At 47.4% G+C, this 19,829-nt stretch overlaps 1 protein-coding gene across 1 annotated transcript in view; it reads right to left on the bottom strand.

Annotated features, from left to right (window-relative positions):
- TUFT1 (tuftelin 1) overlaps positions 1-19,829 on the bottom strand; it is a gene marked incomplete at both ends in the record, with an annotated part of 47,054 nt that overhangs the window by 17,841 nt on the left and 9,384 nt on the right. The window contains 4 exons of the mRNA XM_080691151.1: positions 2,321-2,386; positions 4,637-4,726; positions 5,255-5,341; positions 9,350-9,451. Coding sequence (XP_080547277.1) covers positions 2,321-2,386; positions 4,637-4,726; positions 5,255-5,341; positions 9,350-9,451 — 345 coding nt within the window. The remainder of the gene's footprint in view (positions 1-2,320; positions 2,387-4,636; positions 4,727-5,254; positions 5,342-9,349; positions 9,452-19,829) is intronic.

A 19,829-nucleotide genomic window follows, 5' to 3' on the forward strand; every position in this document is an offset into this window, starting at 1 on the left:
CGCTGTTATCGACACAAGGAGAGCAGCCCAGAGGCAAAGCTCTATGTCCTCAGCACAGAGATCGGCACACACAGGGTAATCCGTGGACAGACAGGTTGAGGGGAAAAGCACCCAAGAAGGCCAGGAGTCTGATTTGATGTACAAAACGGGGGCTCGTGGAGGTTGCAACTGGGTGTCTCTCCCTGGCACGCCCAAACGTGGGCTGCTGGTTAGCGCTGAGCCGACATATAGGGTCTCGTCTCCATGTCCGCCATAAAGGCACCACACAACAGTTACCAACTCCCTGACGGTCCGGCAGAAAAACCCTCCCTGCCTCCACAGTGGGGACCGCAGCACCTTGGTCCCAGAGCACAGAGCACTTGCTCCAGGGGAGGGAAATGGCTGGCCCATCACCACATCACCAGGTGCTGTGGGCCTTCATTTCCTGTTCCTTTATCTTCTCTCCCATTTTTTCCCCCATTTTTTTTTTTCCAGTACTGGGGATGGAACTGAGGGGCATTCTACCTCTGAGCTATACCCACAGCCATATTTTTGTATTCATTTTGTGGGTTTTTTTTTTTTTTTTCGGGTCTGGGGATGGAACCCAGGGGCATTTGACCTCCGAGCTATACCCCCTGCCCTATTTTTTACTCTTTATTTTGAAACCAGGTCTCACTGAGTTACAAAGAGCCTCACTAAGTAGCTCAGGCTGTCCACGAACCGCAATCCTCTGATCTCAGCCTCCCAAATGCTGGGATTACAAGCGTGCACCACCACGCCTACCTTTATTCTTTATTTTGACCACGGTCTCGCTAAATTGCCATGGCTGGCCTAGAACTTTGCCACCTGCTGCTTCAGCCTCTCAAGTACTGGGATTACAGGTGCACAGCCCTGGGCATAGTCTCAGCCCTTTTTTTAAATTTTATTTTCTTGAGTCAGTGTCTCCTAAATTGCCCAGCCTGACCTCAAAATTGTGATCCTCCAGCCAGGCGTGGTGGCGCATGCTTGTAATCCCTGCGCTTGGGAGGCTGAGACAGGAGGATCGCACAGGTTCAAAGCCAGCCTCAGCTACTTAGTTAGCGAAGCTCTCAGAAACTTAGTGAAACCCTATTTCCAAATAAAATTTAAAATAGGTCTGGGAGTATAGCCCGGAGGTAGAAAGCCCCTGGGTTCTGCCCACAAAAAAAAAAAAAAACGATCCTCCTGCCTCAGCCTCTCCTGGAGCTAGGGTTAGAGCCAGGTGCCAAATGTCTCCATTTCTTTATCTGTGAAACATGAAGAAAGACTTCTGCCACGCCCTGTTTTATAGGCTAGGCTGTATAATATCCATAATATCTGATAAGGCTTTGAGCTCATGAGAAGCTACTGAACAGATGTTACCAGGTGTTGTTATAATCGTTGCCAACGACATATTTGCCAAACATGGTGATTCGAGGAAAAAAAACAATCAAAACTGCACATCTAAGATTCTGACGTACGTGCATGTGCGCACGCGCGCGCGCGTGTGTGTGTTGTACTAGGGATGAAACCCAGGGGCATTCTACCTCCAAGCTATGCCCGCAGTCCTATTTTTTATTCTTTATTTTTGAAACAGGGTCTAACTTAAGTAAACAAGGTCTACTAGTGAGGGCCTCACTAAGTAGCTGAGGCTGGCCACAAATCTACAATCCTCCTGTCTCAGCCTCCCAAGTACTGGGGTTACGAGCATGCACCACCACGCCCAGCAATGTATTTTAATTTTGCAACAGGATCTCATTACTTGCTGAGGTTGTCCTCAAACCTGTGACCTTTCTGTCTCAGCCTCCCAAGTACTGGGATTACAAGTGTGTACCCCCATGCATGACTGAATTCTGACATTTAAAATCTAGACATAGTGAGCCGGGCGTGGTGGCGCACGCTTGTAATCCCCGCGCTTGGGAAGCTGAGACAAGAGGATCGTGCAGGTTCGAAGACAGCCTCAGCTAGTTTAAGAGATCCTATTTCCAAACAAAATATAAAATAGGTCTGGGAGTGTAGCCCAGAGGTAGAAGGCCCCTGGGTTCCATCCCCAGTACCGCAAAAAAAAATAAAAAATAAAAAATAAAAAATAAAAGAGCTGAGGGTGCAGCTTGGAGGTAGAATGCCCCTACATTCAATTCCTAGTGCCCACGCTCGATCCTTCCAAGCAGTGAGTTTGGGGGAAGGGAAATTTCTACTTTTTATTTCTCCACTGTCTGAGTTTTCACACCAAGTTTTGTTCTTGTATTTGGAGAAAGGAAGCAAAAATGAGGGAAAGAGAAAGCAATAAAGAAAGGGCACAGGGAGCAGGAGGGCCACCCCGGGCTGCGCCTCCATTACCTACCTCAGGCTCGAGGCCACAGAGACTCGTAGGACCTTCACTGAAGCCATTTGGTTTGTCAAGAACGACCTGTTTGAAGAAAAGTAAAATTTGTAGCTGAAACAATTGTACCAAACAACCAACTTTGTTTTTTCTTTGATACTAGGGATTGAACCCAGGTGCATTCTACCTCCAAACTACACAATCCTGGCTTATTTATTTATTTATTTATTTAGCAGTGCTGAGGATGAAACCCAGGGGCCTTCTACCTCTGAGCGACACCCCCAGCCCTATTGTTTATTCTTTATTTTGAACCAGGGTCTCACTGAGTTGCAGAGGGCCTCAGGCTGGCTGCGAATTGTGATTCTCCTGACTCAGTCTCCTAAATGCCAGGATTACAAGCACCACGCCCGGCTCTTTTTTTTTTTTTTTTTTTTTTAAATTTTGAAACAGGGTCTTGTAAAGTTGCCGTGGGCCTCGCTAAGTTGCTAGGGCTGGCCTCAAACCTGCGATCCTCTTTTCTCTGCCTCCCAAATACTAGGATTACAAGTGTGTGCCACTGTGCTGGGCCCAACCAATTAACCTTGAAAACCTTATGTTCCTAAGACCTCAAATCTTAGAAAAAGAGGAGGAAGAAGGAGGGAAGGAAGTGGGAAGGAAAGAAAGAGGAAGCAGGAAGGAAAGGCATGATGGAGAGGAGAAAGATGGGAAGAAAGGAAGGAAGGAAGAAAAGAAAGAAAATGACTTCCAGTGCTCTGTGGGAAAACGAACCAGAGGTGGTGGAAACGGCTTTGAGAAGGACAGTCTAACTTTGCGTGGCAAACGAAAGAAACCTCCAGCTAAAGCCTTCCAGCAGATCAGGAAATCTGCGAGGCCAGTCGCTCCCAGGAATGCAAGCAGCTGCTGGCCACGGTGTCTCCCTGGCCCATGGGATCCTGACAGGCCCCACAAGGCATGAATCCAAGGAGCAGCGGCTGCCGCTATAGTTCCTTCCAACAGGAAGCCTGGGCTGTGGGGCCTGGCTCTAAGACAGGAGGTCTTTGTGCCCCGCGATGGAGCACCTCCGCCAGCCAGATGTGAGCCCAAGCCACTGAATGTCCTACATGAGCCAAAGCGAGACGAACTAGGGAATGCCCCCCACACACGCCTAGTGCGTGCCCAGGGCGATGAGGAGGCACCAGCTGGCTCGGTCACCGCTTCCTGGCACTGGCTGCTGGATCACTGTAGCCCTGGAGGGAGGGCCACTGTGGAGAAAGGCTGCCCTGCCCACCACATTGAAACACAGATGGACGAGGGACAACTCAGAACCGAAAGGGGATGAAGAGCCAGCTCTACTCTCCGGGACATTCTTACTCTAGAATTTTGGAAAAACTGAAAAGCAGAATCCTGGATTGTCCCTTCCAAGAAAGACTAACGCAGTCTTTTTGGTCTAACATTTACTGATGCCTTCTGCATCCCACAGTCTGGGCTGGGCCTACGGACACAGGGACAGGGTGCTGAACCTGTCTACCTCCAGGAGTTTCCCATCCCAGGGTACAGATAGCTATATCGATTCAGAAAACAACAGCTTAAGACCAAGACTTTGGTTCACAATGACAGGTGTCATCCAAGTTCAGCAAGAAGTCTAGGTTTACAGGAGACTGATTCGTAAGACTCCATATTACTAGACAATTGATTATAGAATACTTATAAGGTATTAGGGATTGAGCCCAGGGGCATTGTACCTCCAAGTTACACCCTCAGCTCTATTGATTGATTGGCTGATTGAGTGATTGAGGTACTGGGGATGGAACCCAAGAGCATTCTACTTCCAAGCTACCCCACCAGCCCTATTTTATTCTTTTACTTTGAAACAGGGTCTCATTAAGTTGCAGATGACCTCACTTAGTAACTGAGGCTGGCGGTGAACCTGTGATTCTCCTGTCTCAGCCTCCCAAGTACAAGGATTACAAGCGTGCGCCACCATGTCCAGCCCGCAGCTCCATTTTATTTTGAAACAGGATCTTGCTAAGTTGTTGGTTGAGCCTGGCCTCAAGCCTCCAATCTTCCTGTCTCAGTCTCCCAAGTACTGGCATTATAGGGCTGGAATGTAGCTCAGGAAAAGCGCTTGCCTGGTAAGTGCACCACCCTGGGTTCCATCCCTATGATAATTTAATTCATATAAATTGAATTTGTGCAAGATTTAAGGAGCCGGTGGACTTATATGCAGGCTGATACATGTAAACACAAGTGCCTGCCTACTGGGAGCCCTAATTAGAGGGCAAGTTCTCCCAGAGGTCAGCAACCCCTGCATCGTCTCCTTCCTGGCCGTGGTGCTAGATTCAATACCATTCCTATTACCTGTGTCTCCTGTCGATGGAGAGAGTCCCCCGGATCCCTGTCAAGCTTGCTACTTATATCCTCCCGGAGCTTCTGCAGGCAGTTCCTGGCCTGGGAGGGGAGGGTGAGAAACTTGAGCGTCAGAGGAGGGAAGGCAAGACAGCCCATCCCCAACCGGTATGACTGTGAGCCTGGCGCTGTTCTGCATGACCGAGGAGCCTCGGTCAAGTGGAGCGATAGCTCAGTCCCTTCCACTCAAGCCACAAAACAAAGGGACCCCCCACCCTGGTGGGCCTACACATGTCACGGAAGACAAATGAGTGAGATGTACAGGATATATTTTTTTGTTTTAGGGTGATTCCGTGTCAAGGAAAAGCGGAAGCCAGGGAGGTGCTGGGAAATGCCGGGATGGTGGCTACGGCGCCAGACAGACTGGCTATGGGAGTCCTGGGCATGGAGGACCTCGTGTGGATCTGCTGACCAACTGGATCTAACCATCTGGGCACCTGGAAGGGCGTGGTGCCATATCACTTCAGTGACAGAAAGGAAGCAGAAAGAAAAATAACCAGATCTCCCAGAAGAAGGGACTCCCCCAAATGTAAGACGTAGAGAGACACCTTCGGCGGGAGGGGCACCCACCTCCTGGATGTACTGGACCTCACTCTTCAGTTGGCTGATACTCTTCTCGTGGGTCATTTTGTCTCCAGACCTTCCTTTCAAGTACACCTGAAATGAGGAAGACATCACCATGCAGTGCAGAAACCTCAAGTGAAGCCGGGCTTGGAGTCCCAGCACTTGGGAGGCTGAGATGGGAAAATCGTAGGTTTGAGGACAGCCTCAGCAAGTAGGGAGACTTAAGTCCACCCAGTGAGACTCTGTTACAAAAAGTAAGAATAGAGCCCGGCATGGAGGCGCACACTTGTAATCACAGTATTTGGGAGGCTGAGACAGGAGGATGACAGGTTTGCAGTCAGCCTCAGCTACTTAGTGAGGCTCTTTGCAACTCAGTGAGGCCGTGTTTTAAAATAAGGAATAAGCCAGGCGTGGTGGCGCACGCTTATAATCCCTGGGCTTGGGAGGCAGAGTCAGGAGGATCGTGCAGGTTTGAAGCCAGTCTCGCTGGCTTAAGAGACTCTGTTTCCAAATAAAATATAAAATAGGTCTGGGAGTATAGCCCGGAGGTAGAAGGGTTCTATCCCCAGTACCACAATAAATAAATAAATAAGGAATAAAAAATAGGACTGGGGGTGTAGCTTAGAAAAATGTAAAATAGGACTGGGTGTATAGCTCAGAGATAGAATGCCTTTGAGTTCAATTCCCAGAACCTAAATAAATAAATAATTAGTTAATTAACACACAGAGGTCTCACAAGTAGGTGGAAGGAGGGAAAATTGTTAGCACCAATTTGCTGGGTAGCAATTTGATGATTCAGAACAGAAGAGTAAAAAAAAATACATGTTCTTTTGGACTATTAAATCTATTTCTGGAAATTTTTCCTAATGCAAAACATTCAGCTGAACAACATAAAACTATATGGGCATAAATATTTATACTGTGTATATGCACATTCATGGAAAAGAGACAGAAAAAATAAACGCACAGCCAGCTACTCACTGGGGATACAAAGGGATTTAAATACTTTGCTTTGCATACCAGGCTTGAATTTTTATTGTTGTTTTATGGTATTGGCCCAGCACCACCCCCCTCTTTTTTTGTGGTGCTGGGGGTGGAACCCAGGGGCTTTTCTACCTCCAGGGTATACTCCCAGACCTATTTTTTTACATTATTTGGAAACAGGGTCACACTAAGTTGCTGAGAGCCTCACTAAGTAGCTGAGGCTGGCTTCGAACCTGTGCAATCCTCCTGTCTCAGCCTCCCAAGCGCTGGGATTACAAGCGTGCGCCACCACGCCTGGCTCCCTCTTTTTTACTTTTTTATTTTTATTTTCTTTATTTTTTTTTTTTTGTGGGTCTGGGGATGGCACCCAGGGGCATTTGACCTCCAAGCTACATCCGCTGCCCTATTTTTTTATTCTTTATATTGACGCAGGGTCTCACTAAGTTGCATAGGGCCTCACTAAGTAGCTGAAGCTGTCCGCGAACCGCGATCCTCCAGTCTCAGCCTCCTGAATGTTGGGATTACAAGTGTGCGCTATCATGCCTGTCTGGCTCCCTCTTTAAAATAAATAAATAAATAAACAGGGTCTTTCAAAGAGCCTTGCTAAGTTGCTGTGGCTGGCTACCAACATGTGATCGTCCTGTCTCAGCCTCCCAAGCACTCTTTAAAAAAAAAAAAAAAAAAAAAAAAAAAAAAAATATATATATATATATATATATATATATATAGAGAGAGAGAGAGAGAGAGAGAGAGAGAGAGAGAGAGAGAGATAGCCAGCCAGGTGTGGTGGCGCACGCTTGTAATCCCAGCACTTGGGAGGCTGAGACAGGAGGATCACACAGGTTTGAAGCCAGCCTCAGCTACTTAGTGAGGCTCTCAGCAACTTAGTGAGACCCTGTTTCCAAATAAAGTATAAAATAGGTCTGGGAGTATAGCCCGGAGGTAGAAAGTACCTGGTTGCATCCTCTAGTACCACAAAAAATAAAAAGTTTTGACTTAAACTGGGTGTGGTGGCGCACGCTTGTAATCCCAGCATTCGGGAAGCTGAGACAGGAGGATCACAGTTCACGATCAGCCGCAGCTCCTTAGTGAGGCCCTGTGTAACTCAGTGAGACACTTCAAAATAAAGAATTAAAAAGTGGGGCTGGGGGTGCAGCTTGAAGGCAGAATGCCCTTGGGTTCCATCCCCAGCACCAAAAAAAAAAAAAAAAAAGGTCTTACTACTTGCTGAGGTTGTCCTAGAACCTGTGACCTTCCTGTCTCATACTATCAAGCACTAAGATTAAAAAATAGGGCAGAGGGTGTAGCTCAGAGGTCGATGCACCTGGGTTCCATCCCCAGACCCACAAAAAGAAAGAAAGAAAGAAAGAAAGAAAGAAAGAAAGAAAGAAAGAATAAAAGATAGGGCTAGGGGTGTAGCTCAGAGGTAGAATGTACCTGGGTTCAATCCTCAGTACTGCAAAAAAGAAAAAAAAAGGAAAGAAAGTAAGAAAAATAAAGTACTTAAGGTACTCAAATTGGAAAGGAAAAGCAAAACTATCTTTATTTGCAGATGACATAACCTAATATATAAAATCCTAAGAAAGAAGCTAAAAAAAAAAAAACCTGATAGAATGAGTAAACAAATTCAGCAAAGTTGAAGCATGGTGGTGGCGCACGCTTGTAATCCCTGTACATGGGAGGCTGAGACGGGAGGATCGTGGTTCATGGACAGCCTTAGCTACTACTTAGTGAGGCCCTCTGCAACTCAGTGAGATCCTGTTTCAAAATAAAGTACGAAAAATCGAAAAATAGGGCTGGGGGTATAACTCGGAGGTAGAGTGCCCTGTGTTCCATCCCTATTACTGAAAAAAAAGAACAAGCACTAATCCATGCTACAACGTCGATGAACCTGGAAGGCGTGCTAAGTGAAAGCAGCCAGAGGTGAAAGTTCATATATTATATGGTTCCATTTATATGAAATATCCAGAGAGACAGAAAGGAGATTAGTGGTTGCCAGGAGTTGGGAGGAATAATTTAGAATGTTCTGAAATCCCCAACGATGATGGCTGCTCAACGCTGTGAAGACACTTGTCATCCCAGCATGAGACCAGAGAGGATCGCAGATTGCGGACAGCCTCAGCTACTTAGTGAGGCCCTCCACAACTTACTGAGACCCTGTTTCCAATTAAAGAATAAAACATAGGGCTGGGGATGTAGCTCAGAGGTAGAATGCCCCTGGGTCCCCAGTACCACAAAAAAACCCACAAAATAAATAAATAAATAAAATATGAATGGGGGTGTAGCTCGGAGATTGAATGCCCCTCTGCACTACAAAAAAAAGAAGAAGAAGAAGAAGAAGAAGAAGAAGGAGGAGGAGGAGGAGGAGGAGGAGGAGGAGGAGGAGGAGGAGGAGGAGGAGGAGGAGAAAAAGAAATAACAAGTATTGCTTTTTGTTGGTTGGTGGTACAGGGACCCAGGGTGCTCTACCACTGAGCTGTATTCTCAGCCCTTTTTATTTTGAGACAGGGTCTTGATAAGTTGCCCAGGCTGACCTCCAACTTGTGATCCTCCAGCCTCAGCCTCCCCAAATGGCTGGGATTACAAACATAAACCACTACGCTCAACACATTGATCTTTTTCTTTTCTTTCTTTCTTTTTTTTTTGGTGGTACTGGGGATGGAACCCAGAAGCTTCCTACCTCTGGGCTATACCCCTAGACTTTTTTAAACAGGGTCCAACTAAGTTGCTGGGAGCCTCACTAAGTAGCTGAGGCTGGCTTCAAATCTGTGCGATCCTCCTGTCTCAGCCTCCCAAGCGCTGGATTACAAGCGTGCACCCACGCCCGGCAACACATTGATTTTCAAAAGTAAGTTCCATACACGACTCCCACTGTCTCCACAATCTCCAGCAGCCAAAAGCAGCCACGGTGGCCGGGCCCCTAGAAAAGCCATCTTGTCCATCCCCACGCCCAAGGCCGGTCTCCACCAAAGCTGCTACAGGCGACTGAGGGCTCCCGGTTTGAACTGGGCTCTTGCCGGGAGCTGGCATCGTGGGTCTGGCTCCTGCTGTCACAGCACGTTGGCAACAGTCAGTGGTTCCCGCCCATGTGCCTGGAGGGAGGGGAACTGAGCTTACCTTAATGATCTCCTCGTGTCCATCATTGGACTCCACCAGTTCTGAGGCCAGAGAATGCCCAGCTGAACGGCTGGACACCATGGCGTAGGTCTTCCTGCCCACCTGCCAGACAAGAGAGAGAGGCTCAGAGGCTTCCGCTCGCAGGGCAAGCCCGGAATTCCTGCCCCTCCAAAGACTCCAAGCGTGAGTCAGATTCCCGGCCTCACAGCAGCCAAGACCCACTGGGCAGAACATGAGCAGAAATCCATGGGTTAGGTGTCATTTTGGTGGAGGTCTCTCAACTCCCTCACCGAAACAGTGTGTAGCGCTGAGCTCAGCTGGATTTCTTTCTTTCTTCCTTTTTTTTTCCCCCCCAGTACTGGGGATGGAACCCAGGGGCAGTCTACCTCCGAGCTATACTCCAGTCCTATTTTTTATTCTGTAGTTTGAAACAGGGTCTCACTGAGTTGCAAAGCGCCTCACTAAGTAGTAGCTGAGGCTGTCTGCGAACCCAGATCCTCCTGTTTCAGCCTCCAAAGAACTGGGATTACAAGCGTGCGACACCACGCCCGGCTAGCTGGATGTCTTAAAGGAGCTGTGTCCAAGCTTGCTGTACTGGGGGACCCCAGGCAGCACTCGGGGAGGGCGAGGGGATGAGGCCTCACCCCCCACACACACACCTCGATGCCTTCCGGCTAGTGCTCAAGTTCCTGTCCTGCTGGGACGTCCACGGTGCCTTCTTTGTGACAAGAACAGCAACCAGAACCCTGACTGTCACAGTCTACAGCCACGAAGCACCCCCACGACAGGTGAACTTGCCAACACTGCTGCAGGCCTTAAGTGCTTCACCCATTCACAGACAGGAAAGCTGAGGCCCAGAGAGGAGGTATGATCTCGCGGTGATCGGGTCCCCTGTGTGTTGGCATGCCCGCGGCCATCGAAAAGCCCAGAGTCCTCGTTCCGCTGCACCAGAGACTGGACAGCTTGCTACTCTATCTGGCTCCAGCGGAGCAAGCCAGGGTCTCGAGTGTGGGGAGGGCAGCCCTGGACTGCTCAGCTCCACTCCAGATTTCTGCACCTGACAACCAGTCAGGAAGTTATTGACGCACTTTGCAAGACTAGGGAATCCTCCCTAAACCAAAGAATAAGAAAATACCTAAAACTAAACCCCACTTCTGTGAGCCACGCAGAAATTATCCAAATGAGCCGGGCGTGATGGCGCACGCTTGTCATCCCAGCATTTGGGAGGCTGAGACTGGAGGATGGCGGTTCACGGACAGCCTCAGCTACTTAGTGAGGCCCCTTGCAACTCAGTGAGACCCTGTTTCAAAATAAAGAATGAAAAAAAAATAGGGCTGGGGGGTGTAGCTCGGAGGTCAAATGCCCCTGGGTTCCATCCCCAGTACTGCCAAAAAAAAAAAAAAAAAAAATTAACCAAATGAAAGCAGGCAAGATAATAGGTATGTGTGTAGGCATCAGACTAATTTCACAGGCTAAAGTAGATTTTCTTTCATAACTCAAAGATGGGAGCCAGGCCTGGTGGCGCATACCTCTGATCCCAGGAGCTGGGAGGCAGAGACAGGAGGATCACAGGTTCAAGGTCAGCCTCAACAATTTAGTGAGACCCTGTTTCAAAATAAAAAAGCCAAACGTGGAGGTGCTTATCTGCAATCTCAGTACTTGGGAGGGCGAGCCAGGAGGATCACAGGGTTGAGACCAGCCTCAGCAACTTAGTGAGACTCCCAGCAACCTGGTAAGACTGTTTCAAGACAAAAACAAAGGCCAAGGGGTACGGTTTGGAGATAAAATGCCTCTGGGACCCAGTCCCGCCAGTAGCCTGTGCTGTGGGGTAGAGAAGGTCCTCGGCCACTGTTGCTTGGTTCCTACTGGAAAATTAAGGGGCTGGACTTAGGCTCCTTCCAGCTTCCACTCCGAGACAGCAGGGCGGTTCTACGCCTGCCAATGGGGGGAGGATGGATGGAGCTACCCACGGATCAAGGTGACCTCGAAGTCATCTGGCCCTCTCCTGCCTCGAGCCCCAGCGGCTTAAATGTCCTCTTCCCAACAAGGTAACTTTCCAAATGTCTGCAGGAGATGCCCTTCCTACTAGGCGGAGAAAACCCAGTCGTAACTCTCAGGGCGGTCAGACAGTTAACTCTTAATGTTCTTTCTATAAAATGAACACCGCCATCCAACTGAGGGGGTTCTGAGGACTACGTGAAACGCGTGGAGGTCGCTCTCTCTCACGAAGGTGGGAGCACGCTGACGCTGGCCTCCTCCCACTTCTTGGAAAAAATCCAAAATGGCCCTATTCTGGCAAAGTAGCTGGTTTTACAGAGAGACTTAATTCTCACCAAAGAAAAGCTAGATCCTGAGTCTGAGTCAGATCTGTACTCCGCTCTCTCCAGTCTTGGCGAGTCATCCCCCCCACCCCGTGCTAGGGGGTGGAGCCCACGGGCTTTCTGAAAGCCTCACTAAGTAGCTGAGGCTGGCTTCCAACCTGCGCGATCCTCCTGTCTACAAGTGTGCGCCACCAGGCCCGGCTCCTTTTTCTTTTCTTTTTTCTTTTCTTTTCTTTTTTTTTTTTTTTTTTTTTGAGGTACTGGGGATTGAATCTAAGGGAATTCTACCTCCAAGCTACACTTCTAGCCCTTTTTTATTTTTTAGTTTGAAACAGGGTCTCACGAAGTTGCTGAGGCTGTCTGTCCTCAAACCTTACCAGGCCCAGCCAGTCGCCTCTCTTGCTGTGGTCTGTCTGATGCATCCTGTGTTTTCTATTTCAGTGTCTCTGTGCGCCCTGTTTCCTTTGCCTTAAGATATCCTGCCCCCGCCATTTCACTTGGGCATCTGCAATCCCCAGAGAACCCAGGCTCCAAGACCCTCATCCGGGAGGCTACCCTGCATTCTGAGGGAAAGGCAGCCTCCTGTCCTCAAATCCTCAACACAGCAAGGCCTCCTATGGCATCAGCCTCTCTGCTGTTGCTCCCCTGAGGAACTCCTCCAGGGCCACAACCCTTAACTTTTTTTTTTTCTGTACTGGGGGGATGGAACCACCTAGGGGCATTCTACCTCTGAGCTACACTTCCAGCCCTCCTCCTCCTCCTCCTCCTTCTCCTTCTTTTTGGTGGTACTGGGGGTAGAACCCCCAGGCTTTCTACCCCCAGGCTACACTCCCAGACCTATTTTTATATTTTATTTGGAAACAGGGTCTCATTAAATTGCTGAGGTTGGCTTCGAACCTGTGTCATCCTCCTGCCTCAGCCTCCCAAACTCTGGGATTACAAGCCTGCGCCACCATGCCCCTGGCACCTGCCCTATTTTTTTATTCTTTATTTTGAAACAGTGTCTCACTGAGTTACTAAGTAGCTAAAGCTGGCTGCTACTAACCATGATCCTCACTTCTCAGCCTCCCACATACTGGGATTACAAACCTGTTGCTATTTGGCTTTTGTTTTGTTTTTGGTACTGGGGATTGAATCCGGGAGTGTTCTACCTCCAAGACATACTTCCAGCCTTACTGCTATTTTTTATTTTGAAGCAGGGTCTTACTAAATTGCTGAAGGTCTGGCTAAGTCGCTGAGACTGTCTTCAAACCTGTGATCCTTCTGTCTCAGCCTCCTAAATACTGAGATTACAGGTGTGTGCCACCTTGCCCTGCCAAGTATTTTCTCAATACACAGTGGCCCGGCCAAGTATTTTCTTAATACACAGTGAATGCTACTCGACATCTAGGTCCAGAGATCATTACAAAAGAAAGAAGAGGAAATGATTTCAAAATGGGCACAGTGGCTGCCAATTCTTTCCCCCAGGACACAGGCATACATGGATTAAACACTGCTTCTCTGTACCTGGAGGCAGCTGAGAAAAGCCAGGGCAGGGCATCTCTCAGGGAGAACAAAGCAGTTATCAACCAATAAAAATCATCAAGTCAGAGTGGTGAGTAGCTCACACCGGTAATCCCAGTACTTACTTACGAGGCTGAGACAGGAGGATCACAGGTTCAAGGCCAACCTAAACAGTTTAGCAAGACCCTCCACAACTACACAAGACCTGGTCTGAAAGTTTTAAAATTAGTCAGGCATAGTGGTGCACACTTGTAATCCCAGGATTCGGGAGGCTGAGACAGGAGGATCACAGGTTCATTGACAGCCTCAGGTACTTAGTGAGGCCCTTTGCAACTCAGTGAGACCCAGTTTCGAAATAAGTAAATAAAATTGGGCCAGGGGTTTACCTCAGAGGTAGAATGCCCCTAGGTTCAATCCTTAGTACCAATAAATAAATAAATAAATAAATAAATAAATAAATAAATAAAAATAGAGCTGGGGGTGTAGCTCGAAGGTAGAATGCCCCTGGGGTTCGAACCTTTGTACCTAAAGGAAAAAAAAAAAAAAAGATATGTTCAAAGCAGAATTCCTGTAATAGAAAGAACCGAGGTGACCCACTAACAATTTTTTTTTGGGTGGCGGGTCTGGGGATGGAACTCAGGGGAATTTAACCTCCAACCTACACCCCCTGCCCTATTTTTTATTTATTATTTGAAACCGGGTCTCACTGAGTTGCAGAGGGCCTCACTAAGTAGCTGAGGCTGTCTGAGAACCGCGATTACTCCAGTCTCAGCCTCCCGAATGCTGAGATTATGAGCATGTGCCACCACACCTGGTTGACAAAAAAAAAATTAACTCTTGGTGTATTAGTGCAATTAATTTCTATCTATTCAGCTGTTAAAATAAATGAACTACAGCAATACCCATGAACGTGAATCAATCTCAAAATTTATGGCAAGTATAAGGGTAACTTATATAATGTAAATGATATGCATACGGAGTTCAAAACATGCGGAGCAGCCTGAGGGTGGTGCTGGCCTGTAGTCACTGGGAGACTGAAACCAGAGGACTGCAGATTTAGTCAGCCTCAGTGACCTAGGGAGGCTCTCAGTGAGACTGTTTCAAAATAAACAATAAAATAGGACTGAGGGTATAGTCCAGAAATAGAAGGCCCCTGGGTTCCAGCCCCAGTACCACAAAAAAAAAAAAAAAAAAAAAAAGACAGGCATGGTGGCACACACTTGTAATCCCCCAGAATTTGGGAGGCTGAGATGGGAGGATGGTGGTTCCCGGCCAGCCTCAGCTACTTAGTGAGGCCCTTTGAAACTCAGTGAGACCCGGTTTCAAAATAAAGAATAAAAAATAGGGCTGGAGGTAGCTCAGATATAGACTGCCAGTGGGTTCCATCCCCAGTACCACAAAAAATATAAAATATAAAATATAAATAAATAAATAAATAAATAAGTTTAGCCGGGCATGGTGGCACACGCTTGTAATCCCAGCATTTGGGAGGCTGAGACAGAAGGATTGTGGTTCACAGAGAGCCTCAGCTACTTGGGCCCTTTGCAACTCAGTGAGACCCTGCTTCAAATAAAAAATAAAATATAGGGCTGGTAGTATAGCAAGGAGGTAGAATGCCCCTGGGTTCAATCCCCAGTACCACACACACACACACACACACACACACACACACACACACACAAAAGAGGGCAGGAGGTAAAGATCAGAAGTAGAATGTTCCTGGGTTTACTGCCCACTAAGAAAATAAATAAATAAATAATGAAAAGCAAGAAGATGAACACAAACTTTAAGACAGTAATTGCTTCTGTGTAAGAAGCAGAAGGTTAAACTAGGCATGGTGGTGCACGCTTGTAATCCCAGCATTAGGAAGGCTGAGAACGGAGGATCACGGTTCCCGGACAGCCTCAGATACTTAGTGAGGCCCTCTGCAACTCAGTGAGAGCCTGTTTCAAAATAAAGAATAAAAAATAAAGCAGGGGGTGTAACTTGGAGGTAGAATGCCCCTGGGTTCCATCCCCAGTCTCAAATAATAATAATAATAATAATAATAATAATAATAATAATAATAATAATAATCTGAGAGATCCTGGGGATTTCAAAAGTACTGGTAATAATGTACTTCTTAAAGTAGACCAGTAGACCATTACTGGGTGTTCAGAATATAGATGTCCCATGTCTGTCTGTCTCTCTCCCTCTCCCTCCCCCTCGTTCTTTCTTTCTGTGCTAAAATTGAATCCAGGGGCATTATACCTCTGAGTTACATCCCAGCACTAATTTTTTTTTTTTTTTAATTTGGAAACAAGATCTGGCTAAATTGCAAAGAGCCTCACTAAGTTCTGAGGCTGGCTTCAAACCTGTGATCTTCCTGTCTCAACCTCCCAAGACCGAGATTATAGGGGTGAACCACTAGGCTCAGCTCAAATGTCCATTTTATTGCTACGCTTTAAAACTTCCCATAATCCAGGTGAGGAGGTAAAAAGGAAGTAGGCAGATAGGGAAGAGGCTTCGGTAGAAAAAAACTTAATTTCCTGAGGGGCAACGAATACTAATTAACTTCCAAGGCTCCTAAAAGAGATCAGCTCTTCCAAGCTTCACAAAACCATCTGTTTACAAATCAACAAACCCAGGAGACATCACTGGAGCAAGTCAGATACTCCTACTGAAAGGAGACCCCTCAAAGGACATGCAAATACCCTATGCAAATTCCAAGAGCTGCTTCCCAGACTCCAAGTAACAGAGGACATGGAGACATATATAAACCCCTAGACCAGCCACCAGGACGGTTACCCACTCTGGGAACCCCTCCCCATTGGGGAGCTTTTCTCTCTCTCTTACAGGTCGTGTTAGTTTTGAGAGAAGGTAGAATGCAATTGAAGGCACTTGGCCAGGGCTACACTCGGTTAGTGACCTGAAGGCCTCCGCTGGACATCAAGGTCGACCAGGGCCCCTAGGGGTGACCTGCACGTCCTTTCTGGCAGATCGCGTGGACTTTGGGAGAAAGCAGCTTGCAACTGAAGGCACTTGGCCCGGGCTACACTCAGGTAGTGACCTGAGGGCAGTTGCTGGACATCAAAAGTTCTGACAGCCCTTAGGGATGTTTGGCCACTTTTCCCTATTCCCTGCTGCTCCCAATAAACCTTTTACTCCCCCTTCCTGACATCTGCAGGTGTCATTCTTCGCTCACTGCAGACAAGAATCCGGTACAGAAACGCCGGGTTTCTTCTCAAGAAACCCTGTTTCACAGGCATGGTTGCACACACCTGCAATCTCAGGACTTAGGAGGCTATGACAGGAGGACCATTGGTTCAAGACCAGCCTCAGCAGGTGGTGGTCCAGGCTTGTAATCCCAGCATTCGGGAGGCTGAGACAGGAGGATTGCGGTTTGCGAACAGCCCCAGCTACTTAGTGAGGCCCTCTGCAACTCAGTGAGACCCTGTTTCAAAATAAAGAATAAAAAAGAGGGCTGGAGTTGGAGCTTGGAGGTATAATTACCATGGGGATCCATCCCCAGTACCTCAAAAATAATAAATAAAAAATAAAGGCCAGGCGTGGTGGCGCACACTTGTAATCCCCGCGCTTGGGAGGCGGAGACAGGAGGATCGCGCAGGTTCGAAGCCAGCCGCGGGTGCTGGCTTAGGAGACCCTGTTTCAAAATAAAAATGTAAAAATAGGTCTGGGAGTGTATCCCAGAGGTAGAAGGGCTTCCAGGAACCCCAGTACCACCAAAAATAAATAAATAAATAATAAAATAAAAATAAAAATAAAAATAGGGATGGGGTATAGCTTGAAGGTATAATACCCCTGGGTTCAATCCCCAGTACCAAGGAAAAAAGAAAAAACCTTCCATAAGTCTAAGTCTTCTTCCTTCCTTACTGAAAACAGTAAAAACACAGTAAAGCAAAATTTTATTCACTTAATTCCTTCAAAGATACTGTTTTGAGACCAACTGAATGGCAACTATTAATAATACTAGTCATATCTAGGATCAGTAAAGATACAATTAAAAAAAAAAAGATCTGTTGCTGTTGGGGAGAGTGTACATTTTCAAAAGTATTTTTGGAAGTTACTGGGCAATATTAATTAGGAGAGTTTGCAAATTTTGCAAATCCTTTGACCCAGAATTCCACACTTAAGAATAAACTCTGTAGCCGGGCGTGGTGGTGCACGCTTGTAATCCCAGCTTGTAATCCCAGCATTCGGTAGACTGAGACAGGAGGATTGTGGTTCGAGGACAGCCTCAGCTACTTAGCGAGGCACTTCGCAACTCAGTGAGACTGTTTCAAAAATAAAGAATAGCTGGGCGTGGTGGCGCACGCTTGTAATCCCAGGATCACGCTGGTTCGAAGCCAGCCTTGCTGGCTTAAGAGACCCTGTTTCCACATAAAAAGGTAAAAAAAAATAGGTATGGGAGTGTAGCCCGTGGGAGTGTATCCTGGAGGTAGAAGGGCTTCCAGGAACCCCAGTACCACCAATAAATGAAAGAAAGAAAGAAAGAAAGAAAGAAAGAAAGAAAGAAAGAAAGAAAGAAGAGAGAAAGAAAGAAAGAAATTAGGGCTGAGGGTTGTTGGGGAGAGTGTAGAATGCCCCTGGGTTCCAACTCCAGTACCATAAAAAAAAAATCCATGCACATTTTCCCTAAAGATATATGTGAAAATTTGTTGCCTGCTATACTATTTATAATGCTTAAGAACCGGAAGCTGAGCGTGGTGGTGCACACCTATAATCCCAGTACTTGGAGGCGGAGACAGGAGCTTCCCAAGTTTGAGGCCAGCCTCCGCAGTGCAGCAAGACTTTGAGCAACCCTGATCCTTGAGCAAGCCACTCACTCTGTCTGGCCTCGGTTTTTTGTCTGTGCGCGGAGGAGACCACACGCATCCTGCTCACATGTCAGCGGGGCCGGCAGATGTGCAGGAACATCCAGCAAGTTCTTTGAAAACCGTAAATCACTTCACATGGGTGAGCAGGCATTCCTCTCCCAAGCCGGGCTGGAAAGCTAGCCAGGAGGAGGGCGGTGCAGTGAACTGTCCGGATGGGCTCGGTGGAAACTCCAGGACTCCCTGGCAGAGAGTGCGGTCTACAAGGCCACAGACCTCGCGGCCGCCCTAACCCGAGCCAAGGAGGGCAGACCTGGGCTCCTCTGCGACTGCTGCTGGTTCCCTAGAGCTTTAGAAGCACCCCAAGCTTGGCGAGGTGGCGCACGCATGTCATCCTAGTATTCGGGAGGCTAAGACGGGGGATCGCGGGTTCGTAGCCAGCCTCAGCAACTTGCCAGGCCCTCAGGAACTTAGTGAGACCCTGTTTCAAAATAAAGACTAAGCTGGGCGTGGTGGCGCGCACTTGGAACCCAGCACTTGGGAGGCAGGAGGATCACAGGTTCGAAGTCAGCCTCAGCTAATTAGCAAGGCCCCTCGCAACTCAGTGAGACCCTGTTTAAAAAACTAAAAAAAGACTAAAAACTAGGGCTGGGGGTGGAACTTGGAGGTAGAATGCCCCCTGGGTTTTATCCCCAGTACCACAAAAAAGAAAACAAAAAGTAAAAAATAAAATAAGGCTGAGGGTGTAGCTCAGAGGTAGAAAGCATCTGGGTTCAACCTTCAGCACCACTAAACAAACAAACAAACAAACAAACAAACAAATGTACTAGTATTGGGAAGAGGCTTCAAAATGTATTAATGTACCAGTATTGGGAAAGACTTCCAATTTAAAAAATATATCTTGGTAGTAAAGTAAGCCAGGAGTGTCAGGGAAAAGGGCCTTTTTACATTTCTAAGGAGAAGTAAAGAAAACCCGCCAGGAATGTCAGGGAAAAGGGCCTTTTTACATTTCTAAGGAGAAGTAAAGAAAACCCGGAGTGCCAGGGAAAAGGGCCTCTTTACATTTCTAAAGAGAGACAAACTGCCTCAAGGATGGGAGGAAATCCCAGATCCTGGAGAAGCAACTTAACACATCTTGGGAGGGTAGCAAAAGGTGTGGGGTCTGTGCTGGAGACAGGGCTGCCCCCCTGCCTCCGAGGGGAGGATCCCGCTGGGATGGAGACAGCAGAAAACTGGGCTAGAGATAGGGCGGCACATCTACATATCACAGACCTGCCGCAGACTTGGTGGGATAAGAACACTCAGCATGCCGGGTCTTTTGGTGAATTCATTCGAGTCACCCCCAATGGCAGGGGGCTTTAACTGTCTTCTGTATTTCTATGTTTTTAATAAACGTCTTTAAATCTTCAGCAAGAGCCGGGCGTGGTGGCATATGCTTGTAATCCCAGTGCTTAGGAGGCTGAGACAGGAGGATCTCACAGGTTCGAAGCCAGCCTCAGCTACTTAGTGAGGCTCTCAGCAACTTAGTGAGACCCTGTTTCCAAAATATAAAAAAGGTCTGGGAGTATAGCCCGGAGGTAGAAAGCCCCTGGGTTCCACCACCAGTACCACAAAAAAATAAATAAATAAATAAAATCTTCAGTAAGTGTCCGAGCTATGTTCACCTATCCTTAGCTCAGGACAAGAACCTGCGGTTTTTCTGTTTGTGTGGTTGTGTTGGGAGAATTATCTCTCCCCTCACACACCACAACATATTTCACCGTAACACAAATATTCATACCTACATAAAATAGGAGCATATCTATAATCCTAGTAATTGGGAGGCTGAGGCAGGAGGATGGC

The sequence above is a fragment of the Muscardinus avellanarius genome, assembly GCF_963383645.1.
Source record: "Muscardinus avellanarius genome assembly, chromosome: 3".
NCBI classification, from domain to species: Eukaryota; Metazoa; Chordata; class Mammalia; order Rodentia; family Gliridae; genus Muscardinus; species Muscardinus avellanarius.